Source organism: Ruditapes philippinarum, unplaced genomic scaffold, assembly GCF_026571515.1.
Source record: "Ruditapes philippinarum isolate M1 unplaced genomic scaffold, ASM2657151v2 ctg3522_1_1_1_1, whole genome shotgun sequence".
Taxonomy (NCBI): Eukaryota; Metazoa; Mollusca; class Bivalvia; order Venerida; family Veneridae; genus Ruditapes; species Ruditapes philippinarum.
In genome coordinates, this window is record NW_026855330.1 from 41,461 (window position 1) to 60,513 (window position 19,053).

The following is a 19,053-nucleotide window of genomic DNA, read 5'->3' on the forward strand; positions in this document are numbered from 1 at the left end:
GGGTTGGGGGGAGGAGCCTGTATAGGCTACAGGTGCAAGTAGTGTTAATTTCGGAAAATGAATTCTATATATTATTATTTGTAGAACTGGAGGAGGAGGATATGGTAACCGTAGCAACCAGAGACAAGTGCCATTTAATGAAGCCCATCATCATCAAGGTAAGAAAATTAATGGTATTTAAATATTCACAGAAAAAAATGTATCACAACACGTGTAACATTGTCTAGAGTTGTATTAAGATGCCAGTGGTCCTATGAAATTTCTGCATCTTTCACAATCATTATGCCAGTTTCATGATTTATGTTCCTGTAATATGAGATTAACAATACCTACTGAAGTACTGAGGAAACTAGGTATCATACATTTCATTAATGGCAAAAATAGACAAAATTTGTTTTTAAGCAATGCACTGAGTTACTTTTGAAAATGTTTGGGATGCTTTTGAATACCACTTACATCTTGTTACATTATACTCCATACAACAAATCCTAAATTGGTACAAGCACTTCTCCAGAAATGGAACATTAAAATTTTTTTTGTTAAATCATCAAAATATTAGCTTGCTGAAAATGTACAATCATTGGATAATACTGTTGTAGACATAGGCTATATCTGATTCTTAATGTTGTAGACATAGGCTATGTCTGATACTTAATGTTGTAGATACTTAATGTTGTAGACATAGGCTATGTCTGATACTTAATGTTGTGGACATAGGCTATGTCTGAATCCTAATGTCGTGGACATAGGCTATGTCTGATACTTAATGTTGTAGACATAGGCTATGTCTGATACCTAATGTCGTGGACATAGGCTATGTCTGATACTTAATGTTGTAGACATAGGCTATGTCTGATACTTAATGTTGTAGACATAGGCTATGTCTGATACTTAATGTTGTGGACATGGGCTATGTCTGATACTTAATGTTGTGGACATAGGCTATGTCTGATACTTAATGTTGTAGACATAGCCTATGTCTGATACTTAATGCTGTGGACATAGGCTATGTCAGATACTTACTGTTTTAATGAAAGAGTTCCTTACATCAGAACAATACCCCAAATCTGCTATAAATCAATGTGAATTATGTAATACAACAACCACTAGGTAACTAGATGTCTGCCTCTCAACCCTGGAATCTTGGGTTTGAGCCCTACTCGGGTCATAACCATGTTTCCTTATATGACTTTAGTACTGTTTAGCTATAGGAAGGGGAGGGACTCAGAAGTGATTTATATATGTTGCAAGAACTTGTTTCGTAATCAAGCTAAAATAAACATGCTTAAATGAAACTATCTAGGTGATTAATTGCTGTGGACATAATTATATTCATTGAATAATGAAAAATTTATGCTCTGTATTCCAACTTGCTTTTCTACTTGAAAAAAAAACATATATTCTGATATAACAAAAATAAAGTGGACATTTATTGTCCTGCTGTAAGAAGTTGACAAGTACCATTGTTTATGTGGAGGTCAACAAGTTTATTTAGGAAATCCTAATTTCATTCTCTCAAACAATCATATAGAGAATTTCACGTGTTTTTTACAAAGGGAGTTCAAGAAAGATAACTAGAGTTTAATAATTTTAAGAGCAATATTTTGAGTTGCCTCCCTTTGTCAATATTTAGATTAAAGATTAGGCTGCATAGAAAGTCAATAGACTGACTAAGGCCATTTGGCACACAGCCCAGTTACTGATTGAGTTGGGTGGTCCACTGGCATAATAAGCCTCATTTAATGTACAGAAAAAGTGAAAGTTCAATATTTGTAGAATGATTTTCTTATTGTATAATATTATAGATATCATCTTGCACAACATGCAATTGTGTTTGACGTGTATCGAGGTTAATGCTGTACTTTATAGACTGCAACCCTTGCTAATTTTAATAATTAATTAATAATAACTAATTAATCACTTGCATATTCAAGGCAGTATATAAAATTGAATCCCATTTAGACATAAAATTCTGGTCCTCGCAGGCTAGATTTTAGAATATTGGTAGCTCTTTACTTTGTTACAGTGTTTATGTCTAACTGAAAATATAAACGGTCAGGGGAATCTTTGGTCTTCTATGTATAGAGTTGGAAAATTTTGTTGGAATTTTAATAGTGAATGAAGAATACAGTCAGCCACGTTAAACTTACCTGAAATGCACCTAATATTAGTGATGGAAATCGGATGAAATTTGTCCCAATCGATCATTGGTTCAGTCGGATGGGACATTATAATCAATAACTTTCGAATAAAGTCGCGTTAAAAAGAAATAGGGAAGTAACATTTCTTACCAAGGCACTTGTTTATATTTAGTAACATGAACTTCATTTTGCACTTTTCAACACAGTTTTAGCCTTATATAGTCATAATTTTACGAAATAGATTTTATTTATCAATGGATGTCAAATAATACCATTCACATCAAATTATATTACAATTGTGTACATCAGTAACTGTTATTTATCCTGTTTAACTCCAAATTGTCTCTGAGTGATTTTTGTGATCGGCGAGGTTTTCCTAAAAGAAAATTTCCGTCAGAATGAATTCCCTTTGATACATTAAACATTTTCGACGACGTCGCGGAACAAATTTTTGTGACTATTATTGTTGTTTCACATAACAGTAACTGATTATCGGCGACTTGCGACAATAGGAACATCACTTCCTAATATGATCTTGGAATTATTTTGCTACCATTCAACAAAAATGAAAACAAACCTATTATGCCTGAAAAATTTACAAGTTATCTGCAATCAAAATATTTCATAGAGATTAAAGGAGTGGTTTTTGAAATCCAAACCTCTTCCTTTTGAGTAAGATTTCGCCTAATTAATTTCAATGTCACTGAGGTTTTCAACATTTCTTCATACAGCAAAATCATGTTTTTAACTTTTCCAAAATGACAGCAAGGAACATCCATTGGTCCTGTTACCAATATTCTTGTTTGTTGACATTCTATGGCATTCTATGCAGTCTTTAGTGACATGATTTTTAATTATTAAAAGATTAGCTAACCCCTTAGTCTGCTGAATTTCTTTCATGGACTTGTCCAGTTTTCAATTTTTGGACTGTCCATTAACAGTTTTAGGGTTGTCAGGATGAAAATTTGAAGTAAGTCAGCCAACAGCTAAGAACTTGGTAAGACTACATAGACTTGCAAGCAGCCTACAAAGCCTAAACTCTTTAGGTTTAACATAACCCCTGCTGAAGGATCCAAAAGAGATTAACTGTAGCCACCAGTATAGAGCCAGACCATTATCTGTGCATGTATTCTGACCAGGCTCTAAACTGTTAGCTGATAAACTGTTCAAAAGTTCTCATTTTATATACATGTATAAAGTTTTCATCCTTATACTCTAAAACTAAAAAAAAAAATAGAAGCTGGACAAGTCTTTGTAAGAAAATCACCTGGCCGTTAGATGCTTTGGATGACATACTTGATTAACTATTTGAGCAAAACCAACATAACGGGTTTGCGACCAGCAAGGATTCAGACCAGCCTGTGCATCCGCGCAGTCTGATCAGGATCCATGCTGTTCGCTTACAAACCCTAGAACAAGTTAAGAAACTGATAGCAAACAGCATGGATCCTGATCAGACTGCGCGGATGCGCAGGCTGGTCTGCATCCATCCCATAATGTTGGTTTTGTCATGGTGCGGCTCATTTTCTGTGTCTGTATAGTCTGATTTTATTGACCTGTCAATTTTGAATACATTATAGGACTCATTTAAATATTCGATCCCACTTCGGTTTGGTCCGTGTAGTTTATGAGAATTAATGTGGAGTATATAAGTCATCGATTGAAAGTCACGCCAGCTTAATGTGAAAGTTTTCGTTAATTCACAATAGGACAGTCGGTAAAGAGAATGCCTGATAATTGAGAGGTCTGTGGTTCGATCCATACTGTTGCCATTTTTTTAGTACTCTTTCTTTATTTTTGCAGTATATTTTAATAGAACAGATTTGTAGTGTGTTTTACGGCATTGAAATGACATTTATTGATTTTAATCTGTTTTAATTTTAAACATAAATTTTTAAAAAAAACATGTTATTTAATAAGAGTATATAACAAAATTAAGTAAAACATAATCAAACAAAACGAACAACATAAAATAATTATATATAGATTGAATAATGTTGAAAGTATTAATAAGAAAAAAACATGGACCAACGTGGCCTCGAACTTAAGGTAGCTCGCTACTTTCCGACCGAAATTTGACAACATCTCAGATCTTGATGATTTTTGGTATACATAAATATAGATATGTAAGCTTTACTTCTGCAGCATTATTTTACATATAAACAGCGTTACTATGACGTCAAAGCGCCCTCTATCGGTGGCGGCGAAATTGCGTCTTTTTTATCAATAAACCGGTCTGTTCTTATTAATTTCCATCCGATTTCCTTCGTTTTAATTTTATAATGTTCAGTAAATGTATGTCTTTGAAATAATGTCTTTCTTTAACATTTGCTTAATACTCTGCGATTCTACGTCATTTTTCTCTACATGCTGACGTCCATTTATGATACAAATATCGCGCGATATCGCAATAAAGATTGTAAAATAACAAAAAATCAACACGGTGAATTTTGCTATATTTTTTTTAACATGTAGTGAACTCATGAAAGAAAATATTTATGCAATAAAAATATAGGGTCAACGCGTAAGATATTTTGCTATTACTATTTTAATATAAGATAAGGGATGAGTAAAAACGTAATGATTTTGGTGACGTCAAATATTTTTCTCAAGTAAATTGTCACGACTTTTCCGATGAATAGTATACTGACTGGAATTAAAATGTGTGAAAACCATCAACAACAATTGTTATTTAGACATATTCCGTAAAATGTTCTTTTAAAAAAGTCCTGTCAGGTGCCCGCATTTCGATGAACAACTTCAATTATATACATGTACAAACAAATCAGGGTATGGCTGTCTGCAAAAGTTTTGTATCAATCTCTAAAAAAACTGAAACGAATGGTTTATAAATACCTCGAGGACTGAAAGACAATTTTAAAGGCCACCTAAGTGAAATAATACAAACATAACTTTTGCAAAGAATTTCAGAAAAAAAGAATGAAAAGGCTGGTGCAGTCGCAAGTGTCATCATGTTATGTGTATCTCGGGTACTACATAAACTTCCATGTTATCATACGTATGTAACATTTCGAATTGTTACTAATATACAGTTAGTTATGAACTGAATCAAATTTACGTTTTTAAAAATGTATTATCAACCCTCGAAGTAACAAGCGATTTGTTACGTAAGTCATGATTCACTGGTAGTCTTAATTATGTAAAATCTAGCAGACATTTATTTTAAAAACTTTTCTACCTCGTATAAAACTTTATTTGGAGCCGCCGTCACGACAAAACCAACATAGTGCGTTTGCGACCAGCATGGATCCAGACCAGCCTGCGCATCCGCCGCCAGTCTGATCAGGATCTCCTATTTCTGTTCGCTATCCAGTTTCTCTACTTATTAAAATGTTTAAAAGCGAAAACAGTATGTTGGGTTTTGTCGTGACACGCTCATTTATTAACAGCCATCAGTTATCTATTTCTCTCGCAGTAAATACTAGTTAAAAAATATCCCTGCACTAAGTGTGGACTCAGATTTAAAGGAAGGAATCACGTTTCTTCATGCTATGCTTGAATTTCCATCGCATTTCACATAATTACAGATATTCTGTTATTTATTTAAAACTCGCTGACTCGCGGTATGCGTTTTTACTAGCGCATTCTTTAAGGCGACCTGAAGCCCGATCATTCTCGATTCGAGGCGAAAGATCCGTTGATTTATTTTGTATGTTCATAAGCGGATTAATTTGCATATTAAAATTTAATAGATTCCCTTGTATTGAAGCGATCATGTAGGATCCTCAATTCGTTGAATAGGTTTTTTCGGAAAGCTTTTTTGTTGCCACATAATACAGTGCTATGTAAGCCCTATGAAAAGAAATGAAACTATGCATTTTGTGTTTATATCTTCTTATTTTTAATATATGGTTTAACGCCGTTTCAACAGTATTTCAAATTATAGCTGAGGGGAATTTAACAAAACAGTGTTTTCTCACAGTATCAAATTATCTACGGAAAAAATGACAGGAGTCCGAGTGGACCTTGAAAACATTTCATACACAGTAAACAATTTTAAAGAATAATCTATTAGTACAATACGCAATCGTTCCTCCGAATTCAGCGTAAGACCACTTTACCCGTTACAGAATATTCAAAGTTAAAAACCTGATTGATCATCCCTTAATAGGCAGAAGTCCACTTTATTTGTTTGCATCATAAAACGTGTTTGTGGTGTGTGTTTTCGTTTTGTTTTTGTTTTTTTCTATTTTTTTTTTAAAGCAAACTGTATTGTATTAAAAAATGAACACGATAACGTCAACATAATACTAATCGCTATTCAGTGGTAACAAAAGTTGCACAAGTTATTTAATAAATTATATTTTGTATTTAATTAAAATAAACAGGAAAACATCTACAGAGAGAATGCCCTTTGTTGCCCTACAAGGTAAAATGTAGTGGAGCCCTTTAGAAATAAATAATATTTTTAGGGGGCCGCCTTTGTTATACTGTAATGAAAAGCGGGTAAGTAGGTATACGTAAAATCCGAGTCCAAAAAGTTTTTTTGTTTGTCATTTTCTAATCTGACATTTTAATTAGGATTATAATTATATAATCTATGTATTGCACATACTTAAAAATGGTAAGCAAAAATAAATGTTTTTGTTTCTTGTACAGTTTGTTTTTTTAAAATATTCTTACATATTTGAATATTATTTCTGAATTTAAATTGATCACTTATTGCACATTTGATATGCATATCTATTTTAAATTGCATTTTTACGTGTGTTTTGACACCGAGGCTCGTCTGACTGATATGTGATTTTTATGAAAGTGTTTAAAAACTTAATGTAAACATTAAAATAAATATTCTTCACCGGGTAAACTAAGCGACCTAATATTCTTAGCTTCATTCATACAGCAATATGTGAATCTTATTTTTAAAATTATTATTTTTTTTTTGCGCTGAAAACTAGTTAATTCATGTAATAAATATAACACTTTTTCACTCTTTCATTACAAACATCAAAATATAAAATAAAAAATTAAAAGATGTTTGAGACTGCGTCCTGCAAATTAGAAACGTATTTACGATTAAACATTTTAAATTTGGTTGATTTCTAGCGCATTGCTTCAATGAGAGAATAATCAACAATTTTACAAAATATACATTTCACAATTCCTGTTTGTTTATACTTACAATCGATGTTTGACGTAAGAAATTGTTATTAGGGTATTATTTCTTTGAACTCCAAGGTCTATTAACGCCACCAAAACCATTACGTTACATTCCCTTTATTTTATTTTTAAAACAGTAATAGCAAAATATCTACGCTGTTGACCCTATATTTTTTATTGCATAAATATTTTTCCTTCACTTTCTCGCTACACGCCTCAAAAATTTATAGGAAAGTTCACCGTGTTGAATTTTTTTTATTACACAATCTTTATTGCGATATCGCATCGTGGTATTTGCATCAGATATGGACGTTAGAATGTAGAGAAAAATACGTAGAATCGCAGACTATTAAGTAAATGTTAAAGAAAGATTATCATTACAAAGACATTACATTTACTGAACATTTATAAATTAAAACGAAGGAAATCGGATTGAAAATCTGATTATGAACAGACTTGGTTTACTGAGAAAAGACGCAATTTCGCCGCCACCGATAGAGGGCGCTTTGACGTCATAGTAAACGCTGTTTATTTATTAAAATAATACTGCAGCAAGTAAAGCTCACATATCTATAAGTTTGCATACAAAAAATCATCAAGATCTGAGATGTTGTCAAATTTCGGTCGGAAAGTAGCGAGCTACCTTAAAACACGTGTGGCACTTAGATTATAAACTCGTAATTTACCCTATTGCGCCGTAACGCTGAGTACACTTAGTTTAGAGATACAAATTAAATTAAATTCTATCGTACAGCGTACATCTCACGGAACTTTCCGAACATCTACGGAAGATTAACATACTGTGTGCATCCACCGTGTAACCAGTATGTAATTGACAGGTTAATAAAACCAAACAATACTATTATTATGTGTAACTGACTTGTAAACATTTGACTGTTTTGTTTTTTTTTTCAGATGACAGAGATGCGTCCGATGACGATGCATGGAGTGATAATGAATTTGACAGTGACTATGATGATGACGGTGAGTGATCTGTGTTTATATGTTAGTCTCAGTATACCAAATGTTTAGGTGAGATGTTGCCAAGGACAACCATATATGATATCCTGCTGATTTAAAGGAACTCCACTACAAAATCCAAAATCCAAAAGCCTAAAAACACGATATTTTGTATTTCTTACATAAATCAGCTGTCAGGCACTTTAAACAGAAAGATGTGCAAAATTAATAAAGAAATATACACAGAAATGAATAAGAACTTGTAATTTTGTGCAATTTTATTTCAAAGCTTTTCAATTTTGGGTCATTTTTTCACAATTAGAATAATTTTTCAGGAAAAACGGAATGAGCAAATGACCTTAAATTTTGCATTTATTTTGATGAAAGTGTACATGTACATTTAAAGTGATGCTTACTACATACAATCATCCATTTATTTTATAAACTACTGCACTACAGATTGTGTTTAGACCGTCCGTAATCATTCAGTTTGGATGCGTCGGCTGATCAAGGTCTTTATTGTTTGCATTAGTAGTCGCCGGGCGTGCTAAAGACAGTTTTTCAAAACTTTTTGTCATTAAGTGTCATTTTTTGTGTCGCCTTGAAAAAGGCGACATAAAGGGGTTACTTTTGTCGGCGGTGTCGGCGACGTTGTCGGTGTTGGCGTCGACGTCCGCTAAAGCTTGTCCGGAGCATAAGTCAGTCATTATAAGTCGGATTAACTTCAAACATGGTATGCTTGCTTCTCATAATGACCCGAAGTGCAGTGCATAAGAACCGGTACTCTGTACTTCTTATTTTTTGAGTTATTGCCCTTTGTTTATTTTCATACTTTATTTTTGTCCAGGCCATTTCTCCTTAAGTATAAAATCTATGGACTTGAAACTTAATAGGATGATAGATCTCATTAAAAAGAAGTGCAGTGCACAAGAACTGGTACTTTGCATTTCTTATTTTTTGAGTTATTGCCCTTTGTTAATTTTCATACTTTATTTTTGTCCAGGCCATTTTTCCTAAAGTATAAAAGCTATGGACTTGAAACTTCATAGGATGATAGATCTCATTAAGAAGAAGTGCAGTGCCCAAGAACTGGTTCTCTGCATTTCTTATTTTTTGAGTTATTGCCCTTTGTTAATTTTCATACTTTATTTTTGTCCAGGCCATTTCTCATAAATTATAAAAGCTTTAGACTTGAAACTTAATAGAATGATAGATCTTATTGATAAGAAGTGCAGTGCACAGAAACTGCTGATCTGCATTTCTTATTTTTTGAGTTATTGCCCTTTGTTAATTTTCATACTTTATTTTTGTCCAGGCCATTTCTCATAAATTATAAAAGCTTTAGACTTGAATCTAAATGGGATGGGAGATTTTATTGATAAGAAGTGCAGTGCACAGAAACTGCTGATCTGCATTTCTTATTTTTTGAGTTATTGCCCTTTGTTGATTTTCAAATTTCATTTTTGTCTTTGCCATTTCTCTTAAACTATATTGTTCACAAGGCGACACATCCAACTCGCGGAGTTCTAGTTTCTTCCTTAAGGTACATAACTTGTGTAATTAACTTTAAGAGGGTTTATCAAAATGTCTGTCGCAAATTTAGTTTAATCTGGGACTAAAAATCTTTCTGTCCCTGAGGTTAAATTATGTTATGACATCACGATGTATCACATCTGTATATTTTAAAGTTAAATCCTTATTTTATTCCTTTAACTCTCCACTTAGATAATTTGGTAACTACTTAAAAACATTAGATTCTGAAGCACACTTAATATGAAATCAATGACGACGGTGCAGATTGTTGTCTTGCTAAGATAGGGACCAGGAAGAAGAACAGTCGATCAAAAGTTTCTTGCAAAATTGGCGTAACTTGTGTTGAAAGGATTAATGAGTTACTCCAGTGTAGTATTTCAACGTTGATTTATAATCTTTCTTTTAATTTGAGGCCCTTTAAGATGATTTATGCTGCAAAAGTAATAATTTGCCCAGTTAATGAGTTTTGTCATGACATGGCTCATATAATTTTTACAATGAATTGCAACAGGAGCCTTCAGGGTAACAATATTAATAAAACTGGGAAAACCTCCTTATCGCAGGTCATCTCGCCACAGCCAAATAAAGTTAAGTTCTTCTGTGTGTGCTAATGAGGTAGAGGAACATAAATATAAAAATGTTATAAAAAATTTAAAAAAAAAAAAATTAAAAAAAAAAACAACATGAATCAGTGTGAGACAGTGCTTAAATATTTTTACTGTGGGGCCTCCTTGAAATTTTCAAAGATAAATAAAGAGGAAAATTGTAAAATACATGTATAAAAGATTGCCCATGATAACATTAATACATAGAAAATTATAGATATGTATTAGATATTTCTAAAGTACAACATCTTATTGTCATGCAGTAGGCGTGTTGGTTATCACTATTGTTATTGCAATAATAATGTTGTTAATATAATCAAGAAGTTTACTGTGTATTTTAGGGGAATTTTTATGGCTTTATGTTTAACATTGACAGACGACAAAGATTACCCTAACAAGGAAAATGGGGTCAAGTTTGATAAAATATATATATAGTTCCTGATTTTTATTATCAGCTTGAAATGTTCATGTGTGTGTACTAATTTTATTTTTTTTTTCAAAACTGTTAATGTAAAAAAAAATGATGAAAAGATAGGAAAATGGAATGAAAAGGATTTGTTTATGCAACAATTGCTGCCGAATATGTGAAGCATTTAATTTTTTTTATTAATGAACATTGTTTGATTAATAGAAGATAGTGTATTATGAACTCAAATTAGAATCACTTCCTTTTTGTGTATCTTTAGTGTTTAATACTATAGACAAAAACTTAGCTTTTGTGTGAAATAATTTGCATAGCCAGCATAGGACTATAAAATATGTACACACCTGTCAACAAGAAAGATTTCACCAACAATGTGTTGCTTCCTACTAAAAAACCAGTTCCAACAAAAAGATTCACAAAATTGAAAGGTAAAGTATGTTTTGACTTCTGCTGAAATTGAATTCTCTCTCCACAAATGTCCTCAGAAATGGAGCCTGGTCCCATTTTGTATCAAAATGGTCCTGTTTTGAGTTGGCCTGATCTGCAGCTTTGGACTTGACTGGTCGACTGTCATGTCTTTGTTAGACTGGTCCATCTTTGAATCTGACGTATTTTGCTTTTTATCACACACACATGTGCCGATGGTATTGCACAGCCGTGCGTATATTTTTATGTGATGTCATTTGCGTTTATAAACATAGCGTTAAGACGCTCTAAATGTTAGCATATATACTATAGGCGCGTCAATGAAAAATATTTCTTTATCACTTTAAACTGTCTTTATTTTTGGTCTGTGATAAATAGAATATCAAATTCATGTAAGTTTATTACTAAATTTATTGAACGCGTTGAATAAAATAATATTATGCTGGCCAGAGGCTCGCATAATATAATTTTATTTAACTCGTTCAATAAATTCAGTATTAAACTTACAATCATTCAGTATCCTCTATATATTGCACTTTGCAAGCTTCATATTGGACTCGGCCTGCTTTAAACGGGACTGATTCTTATGGTGGCTGTTTTGTGCCATGTTGTGTTTTTGCCCCCCGCGAACCTGCCAGGCATTTTGTCAAAAATTAATGCCAGTTAGAATGATGTGGGTGCGAAGCAAAAACACGCTAATTACGGGGGAGTGGAGAGAAAAGTCAAGCTTTTTTCTACGAAAAATTTGTAAGGGTCCTAAAACAATGAATATTTCGCTTTGCAGCCCCACCTTATTAAATAAAATCTTAACTTTTGTGCCCGGTGACCCTGCTTATATGTGTTTTCGATCTACCCCCCCGCCATTTTAACTTGCTCATTCTTGACTTTTTGCTTGGCGGGGTGTTGGGCAAAAAACATGAATGGCACATATCAGCCATCAAAGATTCTGCTTTGAAAGAAATTTTCTTTGTCTATAGCTTTACAAGCTGAAAATACAAAAATTATAGGAGAAAATAGAAAATGTGTCCATATGTTAAGAGGCACTGACCTGGGGCATTATAAGACTTACCATATACATGTATATCTAATGTTGTGTCAATAGATGCTGAATGGCAGAAAGTGTGATTATTTTTTAAATTACTATTAATATTATTAATGTACACATGTTGCAAATGACAATTTGTAAGTTGGTGATTTATAATTTTATTTTAAATTGGCCAAGAGAATGAAGAATTGATATAATTAAGTCATGTCAAAAAAGTTTAAGATTTGACAAGTACTATGTATATTATCAAATAAGGTCCTTAGGCTTTGTCAATAGTTTTTTGGTGTAACATAATTAATGTAATATAGAAGTTTGATATACATGTACAGTTTGTGTCTTATACTGATATTTGCCAACATTTATACATCCACATAATTTTTATGAATTAAATTATAATGATTTTGTGTTCTACATGATACATGTTCCCAGGTTCATCAGTGATGTAAATGACTCTCTTCCGATTGTAAATAGTTTTTTTGGTAAGAAAAAATTCCAAATATCGCTTTTGGTAAGAAAAAATTCCAAATAGAAAAAAATCCAAATATTGCTTTTGGTAAGAAAAAATCCAAATATCGATGTCCAATGAAGAAAGAACTATGAAAAACCGAGGAGAGAAATAACACATTCTCACTTTTTACGTATCACAATGACACATGGATTAAATATGATTTTGTGTTCTTCTTAAAACATGGTTCAAGGTTCATAAAAATGATAGATAAATCTGCATTTTACTTGATTACTCAATATACTTACATTGACACAAATAAGTAAAAACAGTAGCAACAAATAAACAATATGTTTTCTCATGTGAAGTATCAATATAAACACGTAAATAAAAATCACGCCCGAGGGGCAACATCCATTTTAATTATGCCATAATCTGTCAATTTCATAGTTTTGGTAACTGGACAACATTTAATGTGGTGGTCACATGATCAATGATGAATTATGAGTTTGATGGAAACATGACATTTAAATATTTGTCATTTTGTGCTTGCTAATATTTGCAGTATATGTATGTACAGTTGTTTAAAATCGGATATGATTATATATTATGGATTTATGAATTTTTTTTCTGATTTTCAAGATTTATGAACTTAAAATTTGTCTTTTTCGCTGGAGTTTTTACTGATTAAAGTTGAAGTTTTCCCAACAATATGAGATTATTTTCTTAGGAAATGATTCAAACTGTGTGGATTTTAATATTAAATTTAAATTAGTATTCTTATGGTGTATTGAAGTGTTTTTATGAAAGTGCCTGTAATTGTTGTGTCAAGTATGTGGATTTTTAACAGTTTACTTTGGACAGATTTTACTATCTGTATTGTTAAAGTGAATTGTAGCATTAAAATACATGTAATATCTGTTATGATGTAGAATAAAATATACACAGTTTATCATTTAGAAAAAATCTGGGTTAATTCTAATAAGCTTAGGAATATTTTACCCTGAAAATTATAGTTTATTGACCCATTGATAGGGATGTTTGTATTGCCTTTTTAGGGTCAATTTGGGGCTGAAATTCGGTCCATCTGGTGATTTCTGTTGCTTTTTGGCATTTAGTAAAAAATTTAGTGATTTGACTTCCGTACAAAATACTACTTTGTTTACATTCTGCTTCTTATATGACAAATAGTTTCACATTCAGTGCTTAACTTTCTTCAGGTGATCAACATCTTAAATGCTTAAATGTTACAAAATTCATGTTTGTTCATGTATATTAAATTATTGGAAAGTAAATCCTCCTGTTGAAAATTTGAGCTATAAAACTTAATAGTATGCCAGAGTAAAATTTATGTCTGGATGTACTTTAAATAACTTTGACTTGAGGGTTTTTAAGTTAAATCAGTAAAAATATGAACTTCCTTATTTAAATTTTATTATGGTATATTTTACTGGGCAATAGCATAATTTGTAGCCTACGCTATGACTGACTTGTTTTCCATGTATAATTTATCATTTTATGACCTTTCAAAATAAAATATTGATATATATATAATCTTTGAGGTAATTAACTGTAGATATCCAGATAGCTGCTTACGGAACATTGGTGGTTCATCTACTCATGTCCCTGTTTGTGCCAGACATAATTCAGGGACGGGCATCTAAGTTCTCCCTCCGCAAATAAAGCTATAAAGTTGCCATATGAGTCGCGTCACAACAAAACCAACATAGCATCCACGCAGTCTGATCAGGATCCATGCTGTCCGCTATCAGTTTCTCTACTTGTAATAGGGTTGGTAAGCGAACAGCATGGATCCTGATCAGACTGCGCAGGCTGGTATGGATCAATGCTGGTCGCAAACCCATTGTGTTAGTTTTGTCGTGACGCGGCTCATATATCTTCTACAATGGTGATGCAAGGTTAAAAATCCTAACAAAAAAGGGAAAAGTATAAGAATTTTAACTTACAATAGATTAAAATAGATACAAAGCATTATTTCAGATTTTCATTCAAATATACTTAATATAGTATATTATAAACTATTTTATTAAAAATTGTACTTCTTTACCTTGTTTGAAAAAAAAGTCAGTATTATAAATGAATGTATATTTCTTAGGCCTGTCTTCTATTGACTTTAAAAATATCAAAGGTAAATGAAGGAGGAGATAGAAAAACAAATTTCATGCTATGGACATGTTAAATAACTTACTTTGTAGCTATCTGTTGATCTCCTTGGAGTCTTTCACTCAGCTTATTGAGGCAGCCCACATAATGAATTTACAGAATACATGCACTCCTTTCCCTCTGTATTCTTTAATGTTAATTACTTTCATTAACCCATGATTACTCCTGGGTAAAGTGAAACATTATTTGTTTTTCTTGCTATGAAGGAAATTATAGTAATATTCTCAATAATACCCTGATCTTGGTACAGTCCCAAACCAGTGAAGTAAACCCCTCCCACCTTGTAAAATTGATGAGTGAGATACTTGTGACCTATGTTAGTTTAACTCCTGGTTTGTGCACGTGTAGCACATGTGACTGGCATAATTTGTGACAATGCCATTTTTGTCAAATTTTTAGACTTTCTGTAAAAGAACAATATATTTTTGCTAAGACCTTTTTAGGAAACATGATTTTAAGGAATTCATGGATATATACTTGTATGTATATGTAGACATGAATCATGAAAATTTTTGATGACCTTTGACTTTTTGATAAGTGCACCAAAATTGCAACTCTCATATGGATATGCCCTTAATATTAAAGTTAAATGCATTGAATCTTAGAATATTCTCATTATATTGTATTAATCTTGAACTTTAGGTATATTCATAAAAAGATTTATGTTTAAACTTCCTTATTCTTTATGTATAGACTGATATTCAGTATTCACATGGTGTAATTAACGGTAAACAGAAATAATTTGGTATCACAGCTGGGGGACTTTCATATAGCATATATTTAAATGTTTTTCCTTGATTTATCTATGGGAAAGATGAGTGATACAAATATGTTAATCATCCGTTTTAAAACTGCAAGACCCGGAAGAGTAAACCAATTTTTTTAAAAAGAAAAAAAATCATATTTAAGAAAATTTGAATACCGATAAATATGAAACATAAATATAAAAGGACATTAATAAGCAATTGAAGGTTTTTGCACCGCATTATCTTTTCAGCCTTTATGTAAAGTTGTGAAAAGATGTTTTATTTTGTCTGTAGTAAATGTTATGAATAAAAGAAATGCAAGCCAATTGGTGTCATATTTGAATGTACTTTTGTATTAAATTGGTCTGTAATGAATATTTTATCAGTTTGATTTTTATCGATCGATTAGCTTTCAATTGATTACCGGTATTTCCCTGAATTATTAATAATGATTCATGTATAATAATGCTATATACATGTTTATTATGGAAAATAATGACAGGACATTCTGGCAATTCGCAGTATTTCTGCATGTTATTAAATAGAGGTAAGTGCTACTTATCTTATTATCACATACCTACACATATGCTACTTTCTCCACTCCTTAAAAACGGTATGGCATGGGTGTGTGCATAGAAAATATATGCAAATGAGCCATTTCACATGAAATGTATTCTTACACTGTTAATAAAAAAAAATTGCGATGTATTTGCCATTTACCTTTTATGTCATGATGTTTAGGATGGAACTACTTTTCATGCTTTTGGACTGCTTAAAAAAAGCCTAACTTGGCGTGTGTCATTTCAGTTTATTCACATGTGATTGGTGAAGTTTAAGTTTGATCGAATTTACTGCAAGCACAGTACCACAAAACATGATCTTTCTGCATAATGTGATAAATAGGATATTAAATTTGTGTGAAATTTATTGAAAGGGTTGAAGGGAGCGTAATACTGCCGTAATAGCAGCTAAATGTTGCATTTAAGTTTAATCTGGTTAAGTATTTTATTTTCCATTTTAAACAACAATACCAAAATGTGAGTGACCTAAAGTAATATGTAAGTAATTTAAGGCATTATTTATCTGACCTAGGTCTTAAATCAAAACATTGTACTTCAAAGACCTAAAAAATAAAAATCCTTTTTTTACAAGCAGTTTTTATGTATGAAAATCATCGAAGTTATACATGTACCATAAGTAGCACAGATACTTGGATCAACTTCTGATCCCTTACTCAACCAGGTATATGCCTTTAAAATCAAATAAATTCCTTCATAAATCTCAACCAAAGCATTGTAACAAATTATTTTACAGTTTTAAATATGATTTGAGGCATATTGTCAAACTGACATAATACTATGGCAGCATCCAATGGTGTTACAAATAGTTATATCCTTTCGACGGCCATAGCGTAATAAAACGTACCGAAAAATCGACTTCTCAAAAGCCGGGCGCTATAGTCATAAGAAGGCTATAACGTAATAAACCGGTATAAAATTTTGGCTTCCTGAAAGCCACTACTGTTTTGTTGTAGGAAGGCCACCAAAATTTAGTTTTAAATGACTAAATTCTTAAAGTTTACCTTTCATTTATTTCATTCTGTTAAATGTTGTTCAAATAAAAACACCAAATATGTTAATTGTATAGTGCCCTTTATTGACAGATATAGTAAATGTTTAGATATACAGTACACTTTTTAATTGATGTGGTAATCAAATCGATATCCAAATTAATTGAAGAAAATCTTCTAAATGGTATAGTATTTTAAAATGCATTTATTGATACATCAAACGGAGTTTCTGTAAGCATTTCTCTTATTTGAAACAAAAATGAGTTGAACTTACAAAATTCACGTTGAAAAGCATAATATCAATCACCCTTCCTGAGAAAAATTGATTTTCATTGATTTTCAATAATTACGTTTTAAAACGTTGTGGACGTTTTACTCAACATGAAATTCTTATGGGCTATAAAGGTAAATAACGTAAAATTTACCGTTTTAAAACGTTCAGAACTTGTTTTAAAAAAACAAGGATTGTGAGTCTGTTTATTGCAGTTGAACGTAATATTAACAGTGTTATACGGTATGGCTTTGTGTTTATCGTATGCAGTTGAACAGCCATAGCGTAATATTTTGATTTTTCATAAACACATTAAAAAACCAGAATGTACGAAAACGAGGTTTTTACGGGTTTGCATGACACAAAATTCAAGTTTTACGCTGATTTACGCTACGGTTTCTAGAAAGGCATATTTTTGATATGTTTTACTACGCTATGGACGTCAGGTCGTAAAATAAGACTGGCTTTCAGAAATGTAAAAATTCGAAACGTTTTCTTACGCTTTGGCCGTCCTACGAGTATAGCGGATGGCCGTCGAAAGGATATAGAGGATATTTGTTTAGTTCAGTGTATGATCAGAATAATATTTCACTGAGTGAGCACCAAAAGGTATAAAGTGCTTTAAAACAACATTACCACCAGTATTTCAGTATCCAGTCCTGTTTATAATAAAGCCTCACTTATGAGTATAATTTGAAATTTAAAGGCACACTATGCCTCAGAAATCCATATGTTTTTTATTCTTTAGAAATGTTAAACATGTGTTTAATAATGGATTAAGAGCATGAAATGTGTTTAACAACTAAAGAAAGTAGCACTGAACGTTCAGTAATGTATCCTAAAGGATAACAAAATGTAAGCAAAGTAGTATTTTGTCTTCCATACAAAATACTTATTCACTATAGTTATAGCAATTGCCAACAGAGCAGAAGACAGTTAATCACTATGGCTGTGATGAGTAACTTTTGGAAACTAAGAAGATAAATCAAAATTAAAGTTTTTGAAAATAATAATGATAGAATTTCTTAGTACCCTGGGCCATTAATGCAAATTAAGATTAGAAATGAAAATATTTTCTAAGTTTGACACAGCATGATTTGATTACATGCTCATAATACTTGTCCACAATGAACAAGGTGTTTAAGTATAATGTCCTTATAATTACAGTATTACTTTAAAAATGAACAAACAAAATGTTATGAAATATGCAAATATGGTTTTTAGATAGCATCTCATTTAAATATTTGGGAAGAATTATTTACTTCATGTCAAATTCTGATATAATATTATGATAAGTTTCCTTTAACAAATTTTAAAGCTTTTTACACATGCAAAAAAAAAACTTTTTTCTAATCTAACAGATAACTAGTTTTGCAGAAAATTTAAGGATTACATGTATTTTTATCTGACAAATAACTAAATTATCCTGACAATGGACATTTTTTACTGATAAAAGACCTATTTTTCTGACAATTAAAGGATTTTATTCCTGACAAAGGAATATTTTACTGACAAAGGGTTTTTACCTTACAAAGGACTTTTTTCCTGACAAAGGAATATTTTACTGACAACAGACTATTTT

At 31.7% G+C, this 19,053-nt stretch overlaps 1 protein-coding gene across 1 annotated transcript in view; it reads left to right on the forward strand.

Annotated features, from left to right (window-relative positions):
• The window catches only part of LOC132742970 (uncharacterized), a gene marked incomplete at its 3' end in the record, with an annotated part of 58,059 nt that overhangs the window by 19,662 nt on the left and 19,344 nt on the right, over positions 1 to 19,053 (forward strand). The window contains 2 exon segments of the mRNA XM_060731473.1: positions 85 to 158; positions 8,178 to 8,246. Of these exon segments, the coding sequence (XP_060587456.1) occupies positions 85 to 158; positions 8,178 to 8,246 (143 nt within the window).